Source organism: Lithobates pipiens, unplaced genomic scaffold, assembly GCF_037356315.1.
Source record: "Lithobates pipiens isolate NorthernLeopardFrog02 unplaced genomic scaffold, aLitPip1_a1.2 Scaffold_16, whole genome shotgun sequence".
In the NCBI taxonomy this organism is placed as follows: domain Eukaryota; kingdom Metazoa; phylum Chordata; class Amphibia; order Anura; family Ranidae; genus Lithobates; species Lithobates pipiens.
In genome coordinates, this window is record NW_027507748.1 from 281949266 (window position 1) to 281975707 (window position 26442).

Sequence of the window (26442 nt, forward strand, 5' to 3'; positions counted from 1 at the left end):
AGAATGCACCGGCAACATTCCAGCGGAAAATGGATAAGATTCTGAGGCCCCATCAGAAATATGCTGCAGCTTACCTGGATGATGTGATTATCCATAGCACAGACTGGGTCTCACATTTGCCAAAAGTACAAGCAGTCCTAGACTCTATCCGGGAAGCTGGGTTTACGGCCAATCCAAAGAAGTGTACCATTGGACAGGAGGAGGCCAAATATCTTGGGTACACTATTGGGAGGGGGGTGATAAAACCCCAAGTCAATAAAGTCGAGGCCATACAGAGTTGGCCACGTCCCAACAGCAAGAAACAGGTACGAGCCTTTCTGGGAATCGCTGGCTATTATCGACGATTCATTCCCCATTTTGCTTCTCAGGCTGTGCCCCTCACCAACCTGACAAAAGGGAAAGAGTCGGTTATGGTTAAATGGTCCCCAGAGGCTGAGGAAGCATTTCAGTCCTTAAAAACAGCCTTATGTAGCCAGCCAGTGTTGTACTCACCAGACTTCTCTAAGGACTTCGTGGTACAAACTGATGCATCAGACGTTGGGTTAGGAGCAGTGTTATCCCAGGTCTGGAACGGGGAAGAGCACCCAGTCATTTACCTCAGCAGGAAGTTAAAGTCCCATGAGGTAAATTACTCCACGATTGAGAAGGAATGTTTAGCAGTGAAGTGGGCTCTAGATTCCCTTCGGTACTATCTGCTAGGTAGGCACTTTGACCTGGTGACTGATCATGCTCCTTTAAAGTGGATGGCTCAGAACAAGGAGACCAATAGAAGAGTAAATAGGTGGTTCCTAGCCCTACAGGAATTTAACTTTACAGTTAAGCATCGCCCTGGTGTTAAAATGGGGAATGTGGATGCTTTGTCTCGGATACATGCGTGTCTGACTGCTGGTGTTACAACCCCAAGGTTGAAACAAGAGGGGGGGGGTATGTGGCAGCAGGCAGGTGAAGTCACCTGGTTGTATCCAGGATGGTAAATATGTGTGTCCTAGATTCAGGCTTTATGCAGACTTTTACAATTAGAGGGGAAGAGTTAATGAGCCCAGCTGAAGCAAGTGGGCTCATTAAGGCCTCTACAAAAAACCCCAGCATGCATAGGGAGATGCTCCATCCTGGAACCAGTTTTGTGTTGTATAGACTGGGGAGTGTGTCACCTGTACTGTGCGGTGAGTTAACGCCTGTGTGGCAAAACCTTTACTACAAAGGCAGGGACTGGTACAGCACAAGGCTGTACCCAGTTGTTAGACAGGGAGTCTATGTGTGTAGTTAGAGGTCAAGCTGACCAGGATTTATTTTCTTGTTTTATTTTGTTTGGCTGTTATATGTATCACTGCATGGAGCATAAATAAACCGGACCTTTTGTTTTTTGAACCTACACCGCTGTCTGCTGTGCCTGACTTTGTGTTGTGAACCCATCCAGGGGGTCACACACACCCGCTGCCGAGCTAACCCCTCACACAGTATATGCATTTGCATTTATTCAGTGATTAACAGTGGTGAAATCGCTTTTGCTTTATACTGTTCAGATTTTATATGAATGCGCTGACTATGATTGTTGTTGTATCTTGCAATATGAGTATAGACAGAGGAAGTGCTGGCTATACTGTGGTTATGGTGACACGCTGTTAGCACATGTGCTGCAGGTGCCTCTCGTTTAATAAACAAGGCACTATAAAGGGAGGGTTGCGGTGTTGTACAGCCAATCCCAGTAAGGCCTCTTTCACACGGGGCGGATCAGTAATGATCTGCCCCGTGAAGATCCGCTCGCTCAGCGGGGATCGCTCCATTGTCCCCGCTGAGCTGGCTGCGGACAGGGCGGTCTCCGCACACTGTGCGGGGACCGCCCTGTCAGCTCTCCGCTCTCCTCTATGGGGATCGGACGAGCACGGACCGTCTGTCCGTGTTTGTCCGATCCGCTCTGCAGAAATAGGATTTTCCTCCGTCTGCAGAATCGGACTGTTGCGGAGGCGGACGAAATCGGGTGTCTGCGGATGCTCATCCGCAGACACCCGCTATCCCATAGGGATGAATGTATGTCCGTATTTCATCCGCAAACGGATGGATGAAATACGGACATATCGTCTGCATGTGTGAAAGGGGCCTAAGTCATTATATAAACGTTGATACGTGGTTGTAACGACAATCAGTTTTTACATGCTATACCGGAAGTGACGCTCAGAGGATCAAGATCTTTGGCTGGTGAGATTCAGTTCACCGATGCTGTGTCTGCAGAGACAACATTACACTAGTACTTGCTGCTGCAAGTGGATGCCTCTAGGCTTCATTGATTTGTGCTTATATGTCAATACGTCAATGTTTGAAGCTGTTTTAATAGAATAACCGTTTTACAATGATATTGCAATATTGGAGCACTTTGTTTCATTATATATGGAGAGTCTATGATATCGGGTGTCACTTCTGGATATTGGTGGATATCTAACCCTGTAAGAGTGGAAACACTTAGTGCACGTGGTGTGGTGAAAGTTTTGAAGATCCCACATCAGGATATATTTTGAGACAATCCAGTCTCATTTATGGACTATTTTTGCACAAACATTATTATTAGTTGTTTATGTATTAAGCCGCGTACACACGTGGCGGACTGTCTGGCCAACTTAGTCCGTCAGACAATCCGACGGACAGTCCGTCATACTTTCGAATGAACGGACTTGCCCACACACGGCACTTTTTGAGCGGACTAATACGGCGGACTAAGTCCGCCATACTATCCGCCCTACTTTTGAAATGAACGGACTCGCCCACACACGCGGAGGAAAGTCCGCTCATTTCGAGCGCGTCTCCAGGTAGGCGGGGCCCGCGAAGGAGACGTCGCTGACCCCGCCGCCTGGTATGGACTTAAAGGGGAACCCCAACGCCGAAAAAAATCGGTGTGGGGGTCCCCCCCAAGTCCACAACAGACCCTTGTCCGAGCACGCTACCCGGCCGGCCAGGAAAGGGGGGGCCCGGATAATAAGGGGGCCCCCGGATACCGGCCCCCCACCCTATGTGAATGAGTATGGGGTACAATGTACCCCTACCCATTCACCTGTGAAAAAAAGTACAAAAAAAACACAACACAGGGTTAAAATATTTTATTGCACAGCTTTATGTCACATGGGTTGGTCACATGGGTTGATGTCACATGGGGACTATGACATCGTAAGGGGGCGGGGTCACCATGTGACATAAAAGGGGGCTCCCGGATTCCGATAAGCCCCCCGCCCGCAGACCCCGACAACCAATGGCCAGGGTTGTCGGGAAGAGGCCCTTGTCCTCATCAACATGGGGAAAAGGTGCTTTGGGGTGGGGGGGCCGCGCGGCCCCCCCTTCCCCGAGGCACCCCCCCATGTTGAGGGCACGCGGCCTGGTACGGCTCAGGAGGGGGGGGCGCTCGCTCGCCCCCCCTTTCCTGGCCGGCCGGGTAGCGTGCTCGGACAAGGGTCTGTTGTGGACTTGGGGGGGACCCCCACGCCGATTTTTTTCGGCGTTGGGGTTCCCCTTTAAGTCCATACCAGGCGGCGGGGCCAGCGACGTCTCCTTCGCGGGCCCCGCCTACCTGGAGACCCGCTCGAAATGAGCGGACTTTTCTCCGGGCGGGAAAAGTCCGCTCATTTCAAAAGTACGGCGGACTGGCACACACACGGGCGGATTGTCCGCCGAAAAGCGAGTCCAGCGGACAGTATTTCCAACATTCCGAAATACTTAGTCCGCCAGACTGCACGCTGAAAAAGTCCGCTGAAGCCCACACACGAGCGGACTGTCCGCTGAAATGTGTTTCGGCGGACTAAGTAGGCCAGACAGTCCGCTCGTGTGTACGCGGCTTGAGTGTTGATCACTATCACCGGTCACTGGGTTTATTTATTGATACTGTTTAGCACTACTATTTCATTTCGTTTACACTGTAAATGCTTATTTAAATTTATTTAATTTAAAGTAACAGCTGTTGCACATTTAGGTTACTTTTGGTGCAGTGGTGGTACTTGGAGAGTGGGTGTGCGGATCTTTTTGGACCAGTTTTATTGTACACAGCCATTAATGTCTAAACCCAGTGGCAGCTGGTGCTCAAATTTTTTTTTGGGGGGGGGGGGGCACAAACAAACGGAACAATTCAGAAAAAAACCCATCAATTGTAGCCACTGTGCCATCAAACACAGACACTTTGCCCATCAAATGCAGCCACTGTGCTCATCAATTTCAGCCACTGTGCCCATCAAATGTTGCCACTGTGACCCCCTCCCGCCCGCTCACCGTCTGCCCGGCACTTACCCTATCTCGGTGGGGCAGCGGGGCACGACGGCGAGCTGTCTTCCACCAGTTTTGTTGTACACAGCCATTAATGTCTAAACCCGGTGGCAGCTGGTGCTCAAAAATTCTTTTGGGGGGGGGGGGGTCACAAACAAACTGAAAAATTCTGAAAAAAAAACATCAATCGCAGTCACTGTGCCATCAAAAACAGCCACTATGCCATCAAATGCAGCCACTGTGCCCATCAATTGCAGCCACTGTGGCCATCAAACGCAGCCACTATGCCCATCAATTGCAGCCACTGTGCCCATCAAATGCCACCAATGTGCCCATCAAAAGTTGCCACTGTGACCTCCCCGCCTGCTCACCATCTGCCCGGCACTTACCCTGTCTCGGTGGGGTAGCGGAGGATGACGTGAGCTGTCCTCCATGCATCTCTTCCCCTCCTCTCCTTCTAATAGGCATCCAATCACAGCACCCGTCGTGTCAGCCAATCAGGTGACGAGTAACACACCCGTAGAGGTGTTCAGTGTTATAAAGAGAATATTAACCACTTAACAACTGGCCTATAGCCGAATGAAGGCTACAGGGCAGTTGCTTAACTCTGGGAGGCCGTTATATGATGTCCTCCCAGAATTCCGCTCTCACGTGCCCCTTGGGGTGCGCACTCGAGAGCATCCGTGACCGCCGGGTCCTGCATCATGGATCACAGTAAACAGCCGCTCATCGCGGCCGTTTACCACGTAATCGCTCTGTGAAATGACGGAGCGATCACTTGTAAACAAACCGGCGTCATGTTATGATCGGTACAGTTGGAGGGGAGAGATCGGCATCAGCAGCGCTGTGGACTGGATCTGCAGTGCCCACAGTGCTGCTCACCGACAATTAACCCCTCAATTCCCTGCCAATACTCTGCAATACCCAGAAATGCCCTGCCGATACACTGCAATACCCAGAAATGCCCTGCCAATACTCTGCAATACTCTGCAATGCCCTGCCAATACTCTGCAATACCCAGCAATGCCCTGCCAATACTCTGCAATGCCCAGCCATACCCAATGCTCTGCAATACCCAGCAATGCCCTGCCAATACTCTGCAATACCCTGCCAATACTCTGCAATACCCAGCAATGCCCTGCCATACTCTGCAATACCCTGACAATACTCTGCGATGCCCTGCCAATACTCTGCAATACCCAGCAATGCCATGCCAATATTCTGCAATATCCAGCAATAATCTGCAATACCCAGCAATACTCTGCAATAGCCTGCAATACCCTGCCAATACTCGGAGAGCCATATATTGCCATACCCAGCCATACTCGGAGATATCCTGCAATACCCAGCCATACTCTGCAATACCCAGCCATACTCGGTGATACCCTGCAATACCCAGCCATAGTCGGTGATACCCTGCAATACCCAGCCACAGTCAGTGATACCCTACAATGCCCAGCCATAGTCGGTGATACCCTGCAATGCCCAGCCATACTCAGTGATACCCTGCAATACCCAGCCATACTCGGTGATACTCTGCAATACCCAGCCATACTCGGCCATGCTCAGCCATACCCTGTGATACCCTGCAATACCCAGCCATACTCGCCCATGCTCAGCCACACTCTGATACCCTGCAATACCCAGCCATACTCAGCCATGCTCAGCCATACTCTAATACCGTGCAATACCCAGCCATACTCGGCCATGCTCCGCCATACTCTGATACCCTGCAATACCCAGCCATACTCGGTGATAACCTGCAATACCCAACCATACTCGGTGATACCCTGCAATACCCTGCAATACTCGGTGATACCCAGCCATGCTTGGCCATGCTCGGCCATGCTCGGCTGTACTCAGCCTCTGTATGTTGCCAGGCTGTGGAAGTCTCACACATGTGTTATCGCCGTACTCAGGAGGAGTAGGAGAACCTATTTAGGGGTGGCATTTTTGGTATGTATATGCTATGTGTTAGAAATATTGTAAAAATGGACAACTTTGTGTTAAAAAAAATGCATTTTAACCACTTCCCACCCACCAGCTGTCATATGATGTCCTTGACTTTGTGCGGGGATATCTGAATGATGCCTGTAGGTACAGGCATCATTCAGATATCAGCTTTTTCAGCCAGCGATTCCCTACACCATAAGAACAATCATAGCTGCTGTTCCGCTGCTTGATCGTTCTTACAGGAGACGAGAGGGGACATCCCCCTCCTCTCTCCCGGTGCTTCTACCGACTCACCAATATGATCAAAGCCAGAATAGTTCTTGGTTTTTTTCAGGCTTCCCAGCCTAGAGGTGAGATGTGGGGTCTTATTGACCCCATATATCACTGTAAAGAGGACCTGTCATGCCATATTCCTATTACAAGGGATGTTTAAATTCCTTGTAATAGGAATAAAAGTGATCAAAAAATATATTTTTGGGGAAAAAATGTCAAACTAAAATAAATAAAGTAAAATGAACAATAAAATATATTTTTTTTAAAGCGCCCCTTTCCCTATGTGCTCGCATGCAGAAGCGAACACATATGTAAGTCCCGCCCACATATGAAAACGGTGTTCAAACCACACATGTGAGGTATCGCTGTAACTCAAAACATGTAACCAGTAAAAAAACTTAAAGCGTCGCCTATGGGGATTTTTAAGTAGCGACGTTTGGCGGCATTCCACGAGCGTGTGCAATTTTGAAGGGTGAGATGTTAGGTATCAGTTTACTCAGCGTAACTTCATCTTTCACATTATGCAAAAACATTGGGCTAACTTTACTGTTTTTTTTTTTTTTAAAGAACAAAACTGTTATATATAATGTTTTGGGGTTCTATGTAATTTTCGAGCGTTTTATCCACCTACATGATTTTTACATGTAGGAGAGAAATGTCAGAATTGGCCTGGGTGCTCCAGAACGCCTGATGGTGCTCCCTGCATGTTGGGCCTCTGTATGTGGCCATGCTGTGTAAAAGTCTCACACATGTGGTATTGCCATACTCGGGAGTAATAGCAGAATGCTGTGTGTGAGAAATAACCTGATAATATGACAATTTTCAGTTTTTTTATTTTATAGCACAAAAAATTAAAACTCAGCAGTGATTAAATACCACCAAAAGAAACCTCTATTTGTGTGAAAAAAAGGACAACAATTTCATATGGGTACAGTGTTGCATGACTGAGTAATTGTCATTCAAAATGTGAGAGCACCGAAAGCTGAAAATTGGTCTGGTTATTAAGGGTGTTTAAGTGCCCAGTGGTCAAGTGGTTAATTCAATTTTCTAACACACCTGGGTGAACTGCGAGCGCAATGCTTTGCGTTCAGAGTTCTTTTATTAAGCCTATTACAGCCTATGGCTCTAATCAAGTTCTTAAAAAATACACCCCCACCACTGGATGGATGTCTGAATAGGGGGTGGCAGCAGCAGCCATGGATAGATTTGTGCAATGCATGAATCTAGCCATTATTAATATAGGGGGGTGGATGGAGAGAGGGGGGCGGCGCCCGTGTGCCCTTAATGGAGGCACTGCCACTGTTTAAACCAATGTCATCAAAAGTGAGTACACCCCTAAGTGAAAATGTCCAAATTGGGCCCAAAGTGTAAAATATTTTGTGTGCCCACCATTATTTTCCAGCACTTCCTTAACCTTCTTGGGCATGGAGTTCATCAGAGTTTCCCAGGTGCCCACTAGAGTACTGTTCCACACTTCCATGACAACATAATGGAGCTGGTGGATGTTAGAGACCTTGCGCTCCTCCACCTTCCGCTTAAGGATGCCCCACAGATTGTCAGAATCTCACTTGTTTAATAATAATAATAATAATAATAAAAAAAAAGTTAAACAGAGTAAACGTAGTCAAAACATAGCCAGAGTTCAGGAACTGGAACGGATAGTCAGACAAGCCAAAACGTCAGGGAGCCAGAGACGAGTGTAGAAGAACAGCAAGCAGGATCTGGAGCCAGAAGGAATGTCAGTCAAGCAGGTCTTTACAGGAACACAGGAGAACATCTCTAGAAATGTGACCAAGGCGAAGGCAGAGATCATCTGGGCTGGATGACTTAAGTAGGCGGGACTGATGAGCAGGAGATCCTCAACAGGTGAGCCACTGTGGAGAGATAGGAGCTAGCAATTAGCCGACAGCTGAGTGGCCAGGTCAGAGAAGGAAGGGCTGAGCCCAGCCCTGGCAGAACCCCCTCCTCAATGACCCCTCCCCCTCAGAGGACCACCGGGCTTGAGGGGAAAATGTCTATGGAAACCACGAAGGAGGACAGGGGCATGTACGTTTGAGGATGAGACCCAAGAGAGTTCCTCGGGCCAAACCCTTTCCAATGCACCTCCGGACCAAACCCTTTCCAATGCACCACTCCAATGCTCCCACAGAACCTACGATAGTCAACAATGGACTGTACTTCATACTCCTCATGGTTTCCACCTGTACAGGGTGAGGACGAGGAACCAAGGTGGTAAAGGGTTGCAGACAAAAGGTTTTAATAAGGAGACATGAAATACATTTGAGATACGCATATTAGAAGGAAGGACTAATGCGTAAGCCACTGGGTTAATCCTGCGAAGAATACGGAAAGGCCCAATAAACCGAGGTGCAAACTCCAGAGAGGTAACACAAAGTCTGAGGTTGCGAGATGACAGTCAGACCCTGTCCCCAACCTGGTAGGAAGGCGCAGGCAGACGCCTGTGGTCAGCATGGAGTCCATACCTATCATTAGCCTGTCACAAAGCCTCCTGCACTTGTGCCCAAGTGGAATGAAGGCCACAGAGATGCTTCTCTAATGCAGGAATACTCTGCGGAACAAATGAGTCAGGCAACATGGAAGGTTGGAAACCATAGTTCGCAATAAACGAGGACAATTGGGAAGCAGAATTCAAGGCACTATTGCAAGCAAAGTCCACCCACGGTAAGAGGTCTGACCAGTTGTTATGATGGTCAGAAATATAACAAGGTAGGAATTGCTTCAAGGACTGAATGGCTCGTTCTGCAGCCCCATTAGACTGCGGGTGATACACAGAGGAGAAAGCAAGCTGAATTCCCAACTGTGCACAAAAGGCTCGCCAGAACCGGGACACAAACTGACTACCTCTGTCTGAGACAATCACCTTGGGTAGCCTATAATTGGCCACAGGCAGGATTGCTGTGGCCATTCATAGCTCAGGCTGTGTAGTACACGCTCCACACTATATAAGGCCGCCAGCGCGGTGGCCTTGTGTAGTGTGTTGGCGTCTGTAGGAGTTAGTGGGTGTTCTCTGTGTACCTTCAACACAGTATACACTGTTCATTATCGGCCGATTTTGCTTTCTTGCTCTTCTGTAATTGAGCTGTTAGCAATCTGCAGGAGTTTGTGCCTGTTGTCTGCGTGCCCTGACCGCAGTATACACCGTTATATCCACCTACATAGCTAGCTATATTGCTCATTTGTAATAGAGCTTGCAGTCAGTTGTAGGAGATTGTGCGTGCTGTCTGCATGCCCTGACCGCAGTATACACCGGTATATCCACCTACATAGCTAGCTATATTGCTCTTTTGTAATAGAGCTTGCAGTCAGTTGTAGGAGATTGTGCGTGCTGTCTGCGTGCCCTGACCGCAGTATACACAGTTATATCCACCTATATAGCTAGCTATCTTGCTCTTTTGTAATAGAGCTTGCAGTCAGTGGTAGGAGATTGTGCGTGCTGTCTGCGTGCCCTGACCGCAGTATACACCGTTATTTCCACCTATATAGCTAGCTATATTGCTCTTTTGTAATAGAGCTTGCAGTCAGTTGTAGGAGATTGTGCGTGCTGTCTGCATGCCCTGAATGCAGTATACACCGTTTTATCCACCTGCATAGCTAGCTATATTGCTCTTTTGTAATATAGCTTGCAGTCAGTTGTAGGAAATTGTGCATGTTGTCTGCGTGCACTGACCACAGTATACACCGTTATATCCACCTATATAGCTCTTCTCTAATTGAGCCATCTGCCATCTGCAGGAGTTAGTGGGTGTTGTGTGCCTTCAGCACAATATACACTACCCAATTGCTGGTTTTCCCATCTCCCAGCTCATTCCTGCACTACAATTAGAGTATATGGGAGAGATTACAGTGTCGTGGCACCAGCACCAGTGCCTAAGGCCCAATTTTTCAGCCTCTGTTTAACAGGGGCATGTAATTACAATTCTTGATATAATATTTCACAGCAGGGCCGTTCCTGTGCCCACCGAGAGTAACTGTGAGGACTTATAGTGTTGTGGCACCAGCACCAGCACCACAACCACCAAAGGCCCAATTTTTCTACCACTGTTCAACAATGGCATGTAATTACAGTTCTTGATATAATCGTTCACAGCAGGGCGCTCCAGCGCACACCAAGAGTCACTTTGAGGGCTTACAATGTTGTGGCAACATCAACACCTTGTTCCGCCATTTCTGCAGAGCATATAGGGCAGGCCCCTACTTTCAAACATCCAACGTACAAACGTCTCCTACTTGCAAACAGAAGGAGACAACAGGAAGTGAGATGAAAAAAGACGGACGGCAAAACAAATTATACAGGGGTGATAACCCTTCCCTATGTTTTCCAAAAAGCTTAAAAATAGATTTTTTGACTGGAGCTACACTTTAAAAATGTACCAGTTCAAAACTACACACAGATTCTACTTAACACAACAAATCTACACACCGCCTGTATACTGCTGTTCTGAGTATATAGGGCCTGGGGGCCCCACGTCTTTCCTTTTTTTTAATATGGGTACGGGGTTCCCCTTAATATCCATACAAGACCCAAAGGGGCTGGTAATGGGCAGGGGGGGCTACCCATGCCATTTTTCTCAATGATTTTCATCCATATTGCCGGAACCAGATATTACATTAAAAACGCAAGCAGTTTGAAATTACTTTTTTTCCGTTAAATGTCATTTTGTGCAGGGACTGTTCTAAACACGGGAAACACATGGCACTTCACAGGCATACTATAGACACCACCCAGGCACGATATTTAAAGGAATATTTCACTTTTTTTTCACTTTAAAGGTCATTAAAATCAGTGCTCCCGCCAAAACGGCCATTTTTAAAAACATTTTAGGCATTGACCCATGTCCCCTGGGGCAGGAGCCAGGTCCCCAAACCCTTTTGGACAGTATCTTGCATATTAGCCATTAAAATTAGCACTTTTTATTTCGAACGGTCGAATCCCATAGACTTCAATGGGTTTCTAACGTTCATCTGAGACTGGTGCGCTAACTCCAGTCTCAGAAGCATCGACCTCAAGGATAAACAGTAATGCAGGATCAGGATGTGCCAACACAGGAGCAGAAACAGAGGCAGCCCTGAGACTCTCAAAGGCCTTAATGGACTCCGGAGACCAACACTGTGGGTTACCGTCCTTTCTGGTCATGTCAGTCAGGGGCTTGACTAGAGGTAAGAAGTTTTGACTAAACTAACGGTAATAGTTGGCAAAGCCATAAAAACGCTGCAGAGGATGTAAAATCACAGGTCGGCCCACTGTAGGACTGCTGAAAGTTTCTCTGGGTCCATCGAATAACCAGCAGTGGAAATTACATGACAGGAATTTTACCTGTTCACAATGGAATTCGCACTTCTCCAATTTACAATAGAGATTGTTCTCTCTTAGTTTCTGAAGCACACGCCCGACATCTGTGTGGTGGCTCTCCAGGGACTTGGAAAATATGAGGCTATTGTCAAAATAAACCTCCACACATAACAAATCTTGGAGAACATTGTTAATAAATTCCTGGAAAATTTGCCCGGGGAGTTACAAAGGCCAAAGGGCATTACGAGGTATTCATAATGGCCTGTTCTGTTATTAAACACAGTTTTCCACTCATCGCCATCCTTAATCCTCACGAGATTGTATGACCCTCTCAAATCAAGCTTTGTGAAAACCATTGCTCCCTTGAGGCGGTCAAATAACTCCGTAATCAACGGAATTGGATAGGCATTCTTAATCTTGAAAAGATTGAGACCCCTATAATCAATACTAGGTCTCAGTTTACCACTCTTCATATTCACAGAGAAGAAACCAGCACCAGCTGGAGACAAGGATTTGCGGATGAAACCTCGAGAAAGTGCATCTGCATCATACTCCTCCATGGCTTTATCCTCCAAGACCGACAAAGGATAAACCCGGCCATGAGGGGGTATGGCACCAGGTTGAAGGTCAATTGCGCAATCATACGACTAGTGTGGAGGCAAACTACAGGCTTGACCTTTGTCAAAGACATCGCTAAGATCACGGTACTCCTCCAGCAGGGAAGAGAGAGAAGAAGTGCACAGGGCCTTGGCTACCTTCTGAAAGCATGTCTTACTGCATTATGGTGACTAGGAGAGAACCTCAGCATGAAGCCAATCAAAAGAGGGGTTGTGCCTCTGTAACCAAGGATAACCAATAACCAGTGGAAACTTAGATGAGGAAATAACTTGGAATTGGAATATCTCATGGTGAAGAGCCCCTATGGCCATGGACAATGGAACAGTCTCATGAGTCACATGGGCAGGCTGTATAGGTCTCCCATCAAAAGCCTCAATGGCAAATGGAGTGTCTCGCAGCTGCAGCAGAATCGAGTGCTTCGATACAAAGACACCATCAATGAACAGGCCTCGTACTCTGTTTGATGGACATGAGCCACTTGGCAGCAGAACTGAAGCATGCGGGAGCATCAAATAACCTTTTAAAAGAAGCCACAAACTCAAGGTAACTCAAGACAACAGGTTTTCGTGTCTCCCATAGAGGGTTTGTCCAGGCCAAGGCTCTCTCAGAAAGCAAAGCTATCATGAAACCTACTTTGCTTCTGTCCCTTTGGAAATGCCTGGGGCAGTATCTCAAAGTATATCTCAACCTGGTTGAGAAACCCTCTGCATTGTACTGTAGCATTGTACTGTATCTCCCCCAAATCTATGGGGAAGTGGAGCGGAACCAGACATACCTCTTATAGAGGTAATACTCAAGGCGGGTGCCTGCACAGAGACTGGAGCAGCAGCAGGGACTGCCTGCAACACAGGCTGTAACAGAGCAGCCACAGTGGGAGATTCCAGGTGATCCATGCCACTCAGGAGTCTTTGTAACGCCATGGCAAACTGATCCATGCAGTGATCCTGCTCATCCAATCTGGAAAAATATTACCAACAAGTGGATTGAATCAAAAAGAAAGGATCCCCTATAGGGTGGACTTTTAAGGCACAGGATATTTATTTTTCCAAAAGAATGTAATCAATGATAAATTTTAAATAGTTTATTACAAAAAATACACAAGAAAAACATATGTATACATTAAAAATATGAAGTGTTTGAACATCTCTTAAAGAGTAGATGGAGCTTATGAGTACACCTTAAAATTGGTTTGCTGCAACAGGGCATAGCTCTTTAAAGAAATGTGGGTACTGTAAGGATAAGCTCCAAAAATCCCATTCCAAGCCCTTCTGATATAAATGTATCAAATTAGCAGGAAAAGGGGCCTCTAAAGTTCCTTTCATTTATGCAGACGGAAATGCAGTCATCAGCCCAAGGCCCTGACCCAGAGGAGCTTGCCCCTAGAGAAGACCCATTCTCCCAGGAAAGTCTCTCCAGAGGGGGTACCAGCCCTCTCTTTCCACCCTCACAGTCTCTACCTCTAGCTCAGGTAGAGGAGCAAGAGGAGGATGGGGGGAAATGGAAAGCCAGGTCAGCTCAGACTACAGCTAAGATGGGAAGGTGGATCCAGACCAGCTAAGCGACACACAGGAGGATGCAAGGTTAAGGAGACACCTCTTCACCCTGGAGCATCTGGATGGAGTCCTACAGGTGATATATGCCACAAAGAAGATTCCAGAGACCCCTAGAGTGACCTCTGCACAGTACAAAGTATACAGGGGGCTGAGCAAGGCTCAATCCAGGCTGTTCCCACTCCATCAATCCCTAAAGGATCTGATCCTACAAGAATGGAGGGAAACTGAAAGGAGAATTGTCAGACTAAAAACCTGGAAAAGGAGATTTCCCTTTAAAGAGGGTGATGAAGAGACATTCTTTAAGCTCCCAAGACCGTTCTGTCTCAAATCACCAAGCAGTCTGACCTCGCCTTTGAGAATTCAGGTAGTATTAAGAATCTGATAGACTGAAGATCCGAGTCCCTCCTTAGAAAGACTTGGGATGAAAATAAATCAGCCATGGGTCCAGCCTTAGCGGTAGCCTGCGTAGCCAGGAGTGCTGATTTCTGGGTGGTGAAGCTGACCAAACACCTGTCACAAGAGTCCAAATTGGATGATATCCTTGACTCCTTATCAGTGATAGGAAAAACTGTCGCATACCTCACAGATGCTGCAGTTGAGTCTGCAAGAGCATTAGCTAAAACGGCCGTATTAATCAACTCAGCTAGAAGAGCTGTCTGGATTAAGAGAACTTTGTTTGACAGAACTGTAGACTCTGGTGGTAACTCCATGTCCCGTTTTTTCCTCCTGCCTCTTTGGAGGTCCCTGGGATGGGACAAATGGGACAGCTCCATCCCCTACAACTGGGACACTCCTTGGTACTACTTGGACACTTTCAAGTTTATTAAGGAGCTGGGGCTACATGGAGTGAAGCCCAAATTGTGGAAGCCAAAAACTATCCACAAGTTGATTATAGCATTGGACATTGTTGAGACTGTTCCAAGCCTCCCTTCAGCCACCTGCAAAGTGGTCTGGAGGAATGTTTCTTCAAAGAGACTCACCAACAGGCATAAATATCTGGCATGGATGGCAATCCAAGGGGGGTTGCCACTCAGGACATTCATGCATGCCAGAAACCTGTGCAGATACAAACACTGCCCCTTTTGCATCATCCAGGAGGAAACTGCTTTACATGTTTTCTCCCCCTGCTATGTATCCTTTGGCAGTTCAGTAAAGCTTCAGCCTGTGAACTCTTTTTCCCTCCCTACCCCCCCCCCCCCCATAACACCTGTTGTTCATTGAAATGCCATTTGATTTGACAGTATGACTTGACTTTTTGTAATATGTTTTTGAAGTAATGCTTTCAGGGTAATGCAGCGTTGTGCATGATGTGATGTTTCGGGGTACCATTACTCTGTGCAACACATCAGGCATCATACCACAGGATGAATGTAATTTATTTGTATGCTTGGAACTGTATTGTTATGTAGTGTATTTATGCACTGCGTCGCAGTACAGAGTGGAATGTACCCTGTTTAAAGTATTTGTTTTTTGTATATTTTCTTGTAAAATAAAGTATACATTTTCAATCAAAAAAAAAAGCTGTCTGGATTAAGGCCTGGGAAGGAGATGCTACCTCAAAGCGTAAACTATGAGGCCTTCCCTTTCAGGGCTCATTGCTGTTTGTCCAAGGCCTGTACGATGTTCTGTCTAGGCCCTCAGAAAGGGGTAAAAATTGCAAGTAAAGCCCAAAATGGAAAAACGTAAGTAATTTTTTTGTGGGCCCTTATGCAACCACAGCATAGAGCCAAAAAAGAGCCCAACAGAAGGTGGGGCTATGGTAGGGGAAGGCAAAAGAACAATATATTATTTTCCTCCTCCCAAGGTCAGCACCAAAGAAACTAAGTGACACCAAGATCAGGGTGGGGGTCGGCTGTCTCACTTTGTCCCTCAGTGGGAAAAGATATCAGACAGCACTTACATCTGCCAGATACTGCGAGAAGGTTATCGCTTGGAATTTTTGGCAAAACCCCCCTCTATGATCACCCTTACACATCCCCCCAGGGATGCCCTGAAAAAATCAGCCCTTCTAGATGGTATACAGGAATTGGTAGAACAGCTGGTGCCATTACCAAAAGAACAACAATACCAAGGATTCTACTCCCATGTATTCGTTGTTTGCAAGCCGTCAGGAAAGTATCGGCTGATAATAAACCTAAGAAACCTGAACAAGTTCTTGGAATACAAAAAGTTTACTCTGGAGAGTATCTACTCTGTACACAAAAACCTTATGAAGGAGGCCTCAGGGATGCCTATCTGCATGTGCCAATTCATGTGGATCATCAGTCATTCTTGAAGTCCGCAGTAGTCTTCGGAGGGGAGATTTTTTTTTTTTTAACAGCCAGCCCAAGGATGTTTACAAAAATAATTGCAGTAGCTAGCCTTTCTGCATTTCCAGGGTACAGTATCTCACAAAAGTGAGTACACCCCTCACATTTTTTTAAATATTTTATTATATCTTTTCTTGTGACAACACTGAAGAAATGACACCTTGCTATAATGTAAAGTCGTGAGTGTACAGCTTGTATAACAGTGTAAATTTGCTGTCCCCTCAAAATAACTCAACGTACAGCCATCTATGTCTAAACTGCTGGTAAAAAAGTGAGTACACCCCTAAGTGAAAATTTCCAAATTGGGTCCAAAGTGTCAATATTTTGTGTGGCCACCATTATTTTCCAGCACTGCCTTAACCCTCTTGGGCATGGAGTTCACCAGAGCTTCACAGGTTGACACTGGAGTCCTCTTCCACTCCTTCATGACGACATCACAGAGCTGGTGGATGTTAGAGACCTTGCACTTCTCCACCTTTCATTTGATGCCCCACAGATATGTAATAGGTTTTAGGTATGGAGACATGCTTGGCCAGTCCATCATCTTTACCCTCAGCTTCTATGGCAAGGCAGTGGTCGTCCTGAAGGTGTATTTGGGGTCATTTGTCATGTTGGAATACTGCCCTGCAGCCCAGTCTCTGAAGGGAGGAGATCATGCACTGCTTCAGTATGTCATAGCACATGTTGGCATTCATGGTTCCCTCAATGAACTGTAGCTCCCCAGTTCACCGGTTCGGTTCACAAGGAATCAAGGGAAAGGTTGGGGACTTTTAATAAGCTGTTAATTAATTGTGTTTCCTGTAGGGAGGAACCCTCATCTCTCAGGTGTGCCATCCGGGAAGGTTCGTAGAAATACTGTTACTGGTATGTCTAACAGGTTTTCTTGGCCATTTTTCAGAGAATATGAATGATAACGCAAAAACATTTCTTTCACTCATGGTTAGTATTTGGCTGAAGCCATTTATTAACAATCAACTGTGTTTACTCTTTTTAAATCATAATCACAACAGAAACTACCCAAATGGTCCTGATCAAAAGTTTGTATACCCTGGTGATTTTGGCCTGATAACATGCACACAAGTTGACACAAAGGGGTTTGAATGGCTATTAAATTTAACCATCCTTACCTGTGACCTGTTTGCTTGTAATTAGTGTGTGTATATAAAAGGTCAGTGAGTTTCTGGACTTCTGACAGACCTTGCATCTTTGCATCTTTCATCCAGTGCTGCACTGATGTTTCTGGATTCTGAGTCATGGGGAAAGCAAAAGAATTGTCAAAGCATCTGTAGGAAAATATAGTTGAACTGTATAAAACAGGAAAGGGATATAAAAAGATATCCAAGGAATTCACAATGCCAATTAGCAGTGTTCAAACTCCAATCAAGAAGTGGAAAATGAGGGGTTCTGTTGAAAACAAACCATGGTTAGGTAGACCAACTAAAATTTCAGCCACAACTGCCAGGAAAATTGTTCGAGATGCAAAGAAAAACCCACAAATAACTTCAGGTGAAATACAGGAGTCTCTGAAAACGTGGTATGGCTGTTTCAAGATGCACAATAAGGAGGCACTTGAAGAAAAATGGGCTGCATGATCGAGTTGCTAGAAGAAAGCCCTTACTATGCAAATGCCATAAAGTATCCCGCGTACAATACACCAAACAGCACAGAGACAAGCCTCAAACCTTCTGCCACAAAGTCATTTGGAGTGATGAGACCAAAATTGTGCTTTTTGTTCACAATCATAAACGCTACATTTGGAGAGGAGTCAACAAGGCCTATGATGAAAGGTACACCATTGCTACTGTGAAACACAGAGGAGGATCACTGATGTTTTGGGGATGTGCGAGCAACAAAGGCACAGGAAATTTTGTCAACATTGGTGGCAAGATGAATGCAGTATGTTATCAAAAAATACTTGAGGAACATTTGCATTCATCAGCCAGGAAGCTTCACATGGGACGTACTTGGGCATTCCAAAATGACAATAAACCAAAACTCAAGGCCAAGTCATTTATTGGCTACGGCAGAATAATGTGAAGGTTCTGGAGTGGCCATCTCCTGACCTCAATATCATTGAGACACTCTGGAGAGATCTCAAACGTGCAGTTCATGCAAGATAGCCCAAGAATTTACAGGAACCGGGGGTTTTTTGCCAAGAGGAATGAGCAGCTTTACCATCTGAGACGATAAAGAGCCTCATCCACAAATACCACAAAAGACTTGAAGCTGTCATTGATGATTGAATACACAGTATTAAGAACTGGGGTATGTAAACTTTGGTCAGGGTCATTTGGGTAGTTTCTGTTGTCATTATGATTTAAAAAGAGTAAACACAGTTGATTGATAATAAATGGCAAACGCTAACCATGAGTGAAAGAAAAGTTTTTGTGTTATCATTCATATTCTCTGAGAAATGGCCAAGAATGCATAAATTCTGCCAGGGTATGTAAACCTTTGAACACAACTGTATATACAGTATGTGTGTGTGTGTAAGTCTATATAAAATGTATACAATCCCAGAGGAATCAATACTAATTAATGAGTCTATTGCTAGCACAGCTGGCTGGGGAGAAGCTGCCTCCCGAGTGGGCTGGGAACCCAAACACTGCAAGAGAGAAAAGGGATGGGGAGAGAGTTGCCAAGCTGACAATAGTGTAGCAACAGAAAAACACACTACCAAAAAGGTCGGAGAGTGCTGCTCACCCCAAAAAACAAGAGAATAGGACAAATTTCCCCACAGTAGGGTTTTTAGGCAGCAAGAAATAAATGTAAGAAGGTATTGTATAAAAGGATTTCAATATTTATTAATACATAAGAACAAATGGCATATTGGTTAAAACATGAGCTCCACTGGACAGATAATAAAAAACAATAATGATAAAGGAAAGATATACATATGCAGACAGCAATTTCATACAGACACTGTACAAGATTACGAACAGTGGAGATATGACACTGACGCATTTCAACCCACTATAGGGGTCTTCTTCAGAGGGGTAGTCTGCTATGAGAAAAGAATATCATAAATACATATATCAAAAATTACTTCTATGTATTGTAGGCACCTGATACCGTAGTATAGTTACCCGGTATTGTACATCCAAAAAGATGAAGAGTACATTCACAGTGGAAATTCCTCTTAAAGGTAGACCGCTTGTCTCTCCCCCCACATGGGGTCCCAAAGTCCCCAGTTGCCACCACACATCAGGGAGAGAGCAAAGGCGGAATCCAATGGCGTGGCTTACGAGAGGTCACACTTTTCACTCCCCTCCAATAAACATCAAGGGAGGGAGTGTGAGCATTAGCAGCCGAAAAACGGACAGGTCCTACCTGCAGAAAAATTCCATGCAGATATGTAGTTAGCGTCGCAAACTCAACGTTAAATAAGCAGGCAACCAAAGTGCAGGGCTCTCAGATACTTATTATTGTGTATAAGTACATGCCTTTATATATAAAGCATGAAGGAAGATATCTAGTAATCCCAAATACCCAAGGGTGGTGTTATTAACCCATAATGCCTGTGTGTGAAACAGAAAAAGTGAATGAAAAGAGCTGAAAGCCAGTGAGAAAGAGGGGCAGCATTCTGGCGCCCGACCAATAAAAAAAGTCACAATTAAAGACCCAGAGAACCACAGCAAATGGTGAACAAGAGTAACCACACACAGTGTGCTAGGGATGAAATGGATTAACCATGAAACCAGAACTAGTGAGACAGGTGAAGTGATATTTATACCAGTGTGTACTGAGGTGTAGTACAGGGAATATGAAAAGTGTGTGGTGAAACACAGAACAGACAAAAATTGTTCAAAAGTAAGTTAATACCTGAATATGTTATATAAGTAAAAGACCCCAATGGGAGGAGACTGTGAGAGAGGACCCAGCCCCGGATGGGTCACAGACACAGTCACCCTCTGATGTTCAAAATCCAAAAAGAAGGGAACAAGTCACCCAATCTGTAAGTGGATCAAAATTAAGTGAAATTTTGTTACAAAATATATATTAACCCTTTCATGACTACGCCTATTTTTGGCATTTGGTGTTTACAAGTTAAAATCCATATTTTTTGCTAGAAAATTACTTGGAACCCCCAAACATTATATATATATTTTTTAGCAGAGACTCTAGAGAATAAAACGGCGATTGTTGCAATATTTTATGTCACACAGTATTTGCGCAGCAGTGTTTTAAACTCAACTTTTTGGGAAAAGGGACACTTTCATGAATTAAAAAAAAACTAAACAGTAAAATTAGCCGAATTTTTTTGCATAATGTGAAAGATAATGTTACGCCGAGTAAATAGATACCAAACATGTCACACTTTATAATTGCACGCACTCGTGGATTGACGACAAATTACGGTACCTAAAAATCTCAATAGGAAATCCGTAGGATTTTGTCCAACGGATTTTGTCCGAAACTGGTGTTGCATACACATAGTCGGACAAAGTTATGCGAAAATCCGATAGTTCGTAACGTGATGACGTAATTTAGTTACAATGGGACTACGTTCAGGCTAGTAGCCAATAGCTTTGATCTCAGAATTTGATTTGAGCATGCGTGGCGATTTGTCCGATCAAAATTTTATAGCCAAGCTCTCAAACTTTTTCCGTCGGATATTCAGACGGAAACAGTCCGATGGAGCCCACACACGGTCGGATTATCCAACAACACGGTCCCATCGGACATTTTCCGTCGGAATATCCGACCGTGTGTACAAGGGCTAATATATAGTGAGAGCCAAACAGCACAACATACTATAGTGTACATCTCTGTTAATTACTGTGTCTATACAGCAATGTGAATAAAATGCTTGCCTCAGAATTACTAATGTTAAATGGTTTAGTGTGGCTAGTTTAATCATGGCAATTAGGCTGTTCACATTGCAAGGCTATTTTGCCTTAGCTAAACCACATCAGCCCCGGAAGGATTCACCCCCATTTTTTGCAATACGGCATTGCGTCGCTGTAACTGACAATTTGCGAAGTTCTACCCAAACAAAATTTATGTCTTTTCTTTCCCCACAAATAGAGCTTTCTTTGGGTGGTATTTGATCACCTCTGAAGTTTTTTATTTTTTGCGCTATAAACAAAAAAAGACAAAAAAGTTTGAACAAAAAAAAACAATATTTTTTACTTTTTGCTATAATAAATATCCGCAAAAAAAGTAAAGAAATCAGTTTAGGCCAATATGTATTTTTCTACATATTTTTGGTAAAAAAAAATTGCAAAAAGCGTATATTGATTGGTTTGCACATAAGTTATAGCGTCTACAAAATAGGAGATAGATGTATGGCATTTTTTTTTTTTTTTACTAGTAATGACAGTGATCAGTGATTTTTAGTGGGACTGCGACATTGCGGCGGATAGATTGCACACCTTTGACACCTTTTTGGGACCAGTGACATTTATACAGCGATCAGTGCTATAAAATTCACTGATTACTGTATGAATGACACTGGCAGGGAAGTGGTTAACACTAGGGGCAATCAAGGGGTTAAGTGTGTCCTAGGGAGGTGCTTTCTAACTGTGGGGGGAGGGGACTGACTGGGAGTACAGCGAGATTGCTGTTCCTAATCACTAGGTTCAGACAATCACACTGTACTCCCCTGACAGAACGGGGATCTGCTTTGTTTACATTGGCAGATCCCCGTCCTGGCTCTGTAGATTGATTGTGTGTGACTGGTGGATATCGCCCGCTGTACCTATAAAAAGAAGTGGCGTATCGGTAAGGCGATTCACGCAATAAAGCTGCCCTGCCACAGTATAACTGCGGCGGCTGGTCGGCAAGTGGTTAAACAATAACCCCCCTCTGGGTGATCTATGTATTTTTGTCTGTGTCCATGTAGTGCATCTAATGGGAGTGGTTTCATAATTATCAATCAGCTGCTGCATCCCTTTAGACATGATTTCCCATTGGGAGTATCTCACTCAGGGGATGCCAAAAATATGATCTGTATCTTAGTGCGGACTTCTAAGAAAATTGTGTGTAAATCACGCAAGCAGGAAATTATGTTTCTTGTGGGTGTTCTGTACACATTCTGTGTACAGAACACCTCCTTGTAGCCATATTGCATTGCATTTTACAGAAAATTATAGAGCTGCAGATTGAAAAGGAAAAGTAATTTTTGATAATGTTCAATTACGATATGACTTGAGTTGCAATTGTATATTCTATAATATTATTATTATTTTTTATTTTCTATTTTATTTTCCTTGCACTTGACTGAGTATTCTTTGCAATCTAAATTCGCTTGCAAAATGAATATGTCCTTGCAAAGTGAACATCCTTTTTACTAGGGTTGTCCCAACACCGATACTAGTATCATTATCAGGACCGATACTGAGCATTTGCGTGGGTACTTGTACTCGCACAAATCTTCTCGATACCTGATCCGATGCCTGAGAGAGATTAGGCAACCCGGCGCAACTGGAAGAAAGTGGGCGGAACAACAGCAGTTGGACATCCCGACGCCAATCTTGGTACACCCTGCACTCGGCGGCAGTAAGCCAGCAGCAGACATCTTGTTACACCCAGTTCATATAGCCATGGGCTGGGTGTAACAAGATGGCCACTGCTGCTTTTATGCGGTCGATTGCAAGGAGTACCAAGATGGGCATTGCAGGAAGCCTTGCCTCTTATGGCATTTCAGTGCCTGCCCATCAGTGCCCATAAATGCCACCTATCAGTACCCAATTCCCATAAGTGCCTCCTATCATTGCTAGCCATTAGTGGCAGTCACCTGTCAGTGCCATCAGTGCCAGCCATCTATTAGTGCCAGCCCCCTCTCAGTGCCATCAGTGCCAGCCACATGTTGGTGCCACCTATCAGTGCCATCTATCAGTGCCAGCAACCTGTCAGTGCCAGTCATCTGTGCCAGCTACCTGTCAGTGCATTCTATGCATTAAGATAAAAAGCCTTATGTGTGCAGAAGCTGCCCCAGCACCCCCTAAAACTTACCTGAGCCCCATCTCTGTCCATTGATGTCCACAAGTCCCTCGGCCGTGGCTCCCACTGCTGTCAATCAAAGTCAGTTAGCCAATAAGGAGTGAGAGGGGGCAGGCTGAACTGGGGCTCCATGTCTGAGTGGACACATAGAGCTGTGACTCGACTCAGGTGCCTCATAGCAAGCTGCTTGCTGAGAGGGCATTCGACAGGAGGGAGGGGCCAGGAGAGCCAAAGAGGAACCCAAGAAGAGGAGGATCTGGCTGCCCTGTGCAAAACCACTGCACAGAGCACATGTTAGTTATTTCTAACAAAAAAAATGAGACTTTAATAACACTTTAAACTCTAGAGGGTATTTACCTACATTCAATTAGGTCAAGATATATCTAGGTGGAGGAGTCCTAGTTTTTCTAGACCTTGAAAAGGCATTCGACTCTGTAGATTGGCAGTGTATGGTCCGTAATTGGTTATTTTCATAGAAAAAAAAAGACTTTACAATCACTTTATGTAAATGAACCTCACTGAGCTCAGTTGACAAAGTATATTAACAAAATATATTACATTTCTAATCAAGCTTATTTTTCTTTTAAGTCCATCTACAACCTTAAGAAAGTCTGCCGCCAAGGTCAAGATGATCGAATTCCCCTGCTATCCCCAGAACAAGTGGTAGACCGGATATTCCAGTTGGTGGATGAGAATGGAGATGGTATATTATTCGTACATTGTAACTTATATGGCAGTCTACATACAATAAAAAGGATACGATAGCAGGTTAATTCTTGGCTTTTTACATTAGTTAACAAATCAGTTCAGAATTCAGAAGCCAGGAAATTTATTTTGGGAGTCGATAGGCAAGGTTAAAGTAGACACACAAAACAAGGAGAGAGAAGAAGAAATTGTCCCTGAAATAGATGTAACCACTGTAGGATTTTCACTCACTTTCTGTTGCCAGCTTTATGCTTTTTATTTATCGCTTCCTAATCCAGTGACTATGGTAAATAGTGCAATTAGTGAGAGGGAATAACTCCAACTTGCAAGAAGACAGCAATAAAACCAGATAAATTTTTAGGGAAAAAAAAAAACTTTAAGGATTTGAGGAGTAGTGTTTCCATACACAACCAGATGTTTTCAGTGATTTGCTATTTGTTTATTGGCTGTTATAGACAACAGCCCTTTTTTACACAAGTGTTGATACATCTGCCTTAAATTTATTGAACTGTTGTATAATGTATAACATGTATTATATTGTTCTTGTTTTGCTATTGCGGTATATGTTATTTTTTCAATTACTTTGTCTTTAGGCCAGCTATCGCTGGATGAGTTTATAGATGGGGCTCGCAAAGACAAGTGGGTGATGAAAATGCTCCAGATGGATGTCAGTCCTGGTAGCTGGATCAATGAGCAAAGAAGGAAGAGTGCTTTGTTTTAAAGCTGAATGGCTCGAATGCTAACAAGAGACCTGAAGAAATCCATTGAGAATGGAACTTCTCAGCAAGGGATTGGGCAATAAAGGTTTTGGAAGCAGGCTTTCACTGTGACTGAGACCAATGTAGTGGATTCTCAATCAGAAATTGTAACATATTCAAGTTTTTTTTTCTGATTCACAACTGCTGCTAGGAGTATGCACGTTCCCATGTTTTTTTACAGTACCGTGCAATATGACAACACTTAATGGGATACATCATTCTATGTGTAGCCAAATCTAGATGTGGGCTGCTGAATTACCTTTGTAACACCATCTTAAACAATCCATTTATTGGCACTACAGCCAAGGTTGGGGCTCAGCCTCCCCGAAAAGTGTCTGCTATTCTTCTTTGTTTCCAGCAACAACTTTTCAATTTGTACATTCAATGTGTGAATATCTGAACAGTACTAATGATTTTGCATATGGTGATTTTGCATGTCATATGTAAGTGGATTTGACTTGTAAAAAAATATTTGGTTTTATAACTGACAAAACTGAAGACAGTGATTTGAAATTTGTTTTTCAAACTATGCAGTTGAGTGGGTTATTTAAGAATAGAATGGAAAATGAAAAGACACGACTAAAGTGACCGCCCAACAATGTTAACATTTCATGTGCATTCTAGTGGGTCCAGTCACCAACTAGTAACTGACAACACTGGAAAAACTAGCATGTAGCTATCCTCAGGAAGAGGCAGGTTTCACCCCTCCCCACTTCTGTAATTGTAACTTTTGATGCTTACATTTATGCTGAGGAATGGTGCCATCCTGAGCATGGTTTATAGTCAACTTTAACTTATGGAAAATACAGGATGGGGATGTCTGCAGGACAATATAAATCACAGCTATGGTATGGGATCTTTTAAGGTTGATCTCACTTTGAGGGTCCTCCAAAATCTTACACTTGATAGTTAATATACATGTATGTACAAAATATTGTTACCTTTTTAGAGCTTTGCAGATGTGTTCAGTGTAGAACATTCCTCTTGTTTAAGGGATGTGCTACCTGTATACAGTGGTGGAATCATTTAATAAACGGACACAAAAATCAGCCATTTAATTCACTTGTGACTTCTCTGTGGAAAAGTCCATCATTTTTTGCTACCACTGAATCAACCCACAGAAATTTTCAAAAAAGAAATTATAGGGAAGGAGGGGAAGGGGGAAAGAGAGGAACCTTCACACAGATACACACCCTCATTTAAATACCAACCCACAGAAATGTAAAATGTAAATTCAAAACTTTTTTTTTTAATTTTGGATAAAGTGGAGAGTGATTAAAACACCTGTCAGTTTTTATTACTGTCTATTCCCTGTTATTGAGATTCTTATCACATTATTTTGTCCTGTTTACCGTTATCACCGAAAGGGAAAGTCAAGAAAATCCCAACTTTTGGGTTGACAACAGAACAGTAATAGAGGAAATATCTATAGGGGACACTAGTTCTGGTGATGCTGGTGACACTCTGGGATTCCGTCACTTTAGAGGGATTTAATTTCATTTCCTGTTTTGGTTATGGGAGAGGAATTGAAGGGATTCTCCCCTATGGGACATAGATGGCAAACAAACTAAGCCCCTGTACACACGGTCGGAGATTTTCCCAACCAAATCCGTCGGATTTTGTCCGTCGGATTTAGTCCGACGGATTGTGTCCGAAACTGTTGCATACACACGGCCGGGCCAAGTTGGCGAAAAATCCGATCTTTCAGAACATGATGGCGTAATTTCGTTATGATGGGACTACATTCAGGCTAGTAGCCAATAGCTTTGATGTAGGAA

At 44.4% G+C, this 26442-nt stretch overlaps 1 protein-coding gene across 1 annotated transcript in view; it reads left to right on the forward strand.

Moving 5' to 3' along the window:
• Positions 1-25961, forward strand: part of GUCA1B (guanylate cyclase activator 1B) — a 109057-nt gene extending 83096 nt beyond the window's left edge. Inside the window, exons 3-4 of the mRNA XM_077481523.1 lie at positions 23790-23904; positions 24500-25961. Of these exons, the coding sequence (XP_077337649.1) occupies positions 23790-23904; positions 24500-24627 (243 nt within the window). The 3' untranslated portion in view covers positions 24628-25961. The remainder of the gene's footprint in view (positions 1-23789; positions 23905-24499) is intronic.
• Positions 25962-26442: the final 481 nt, after the last annotated feature.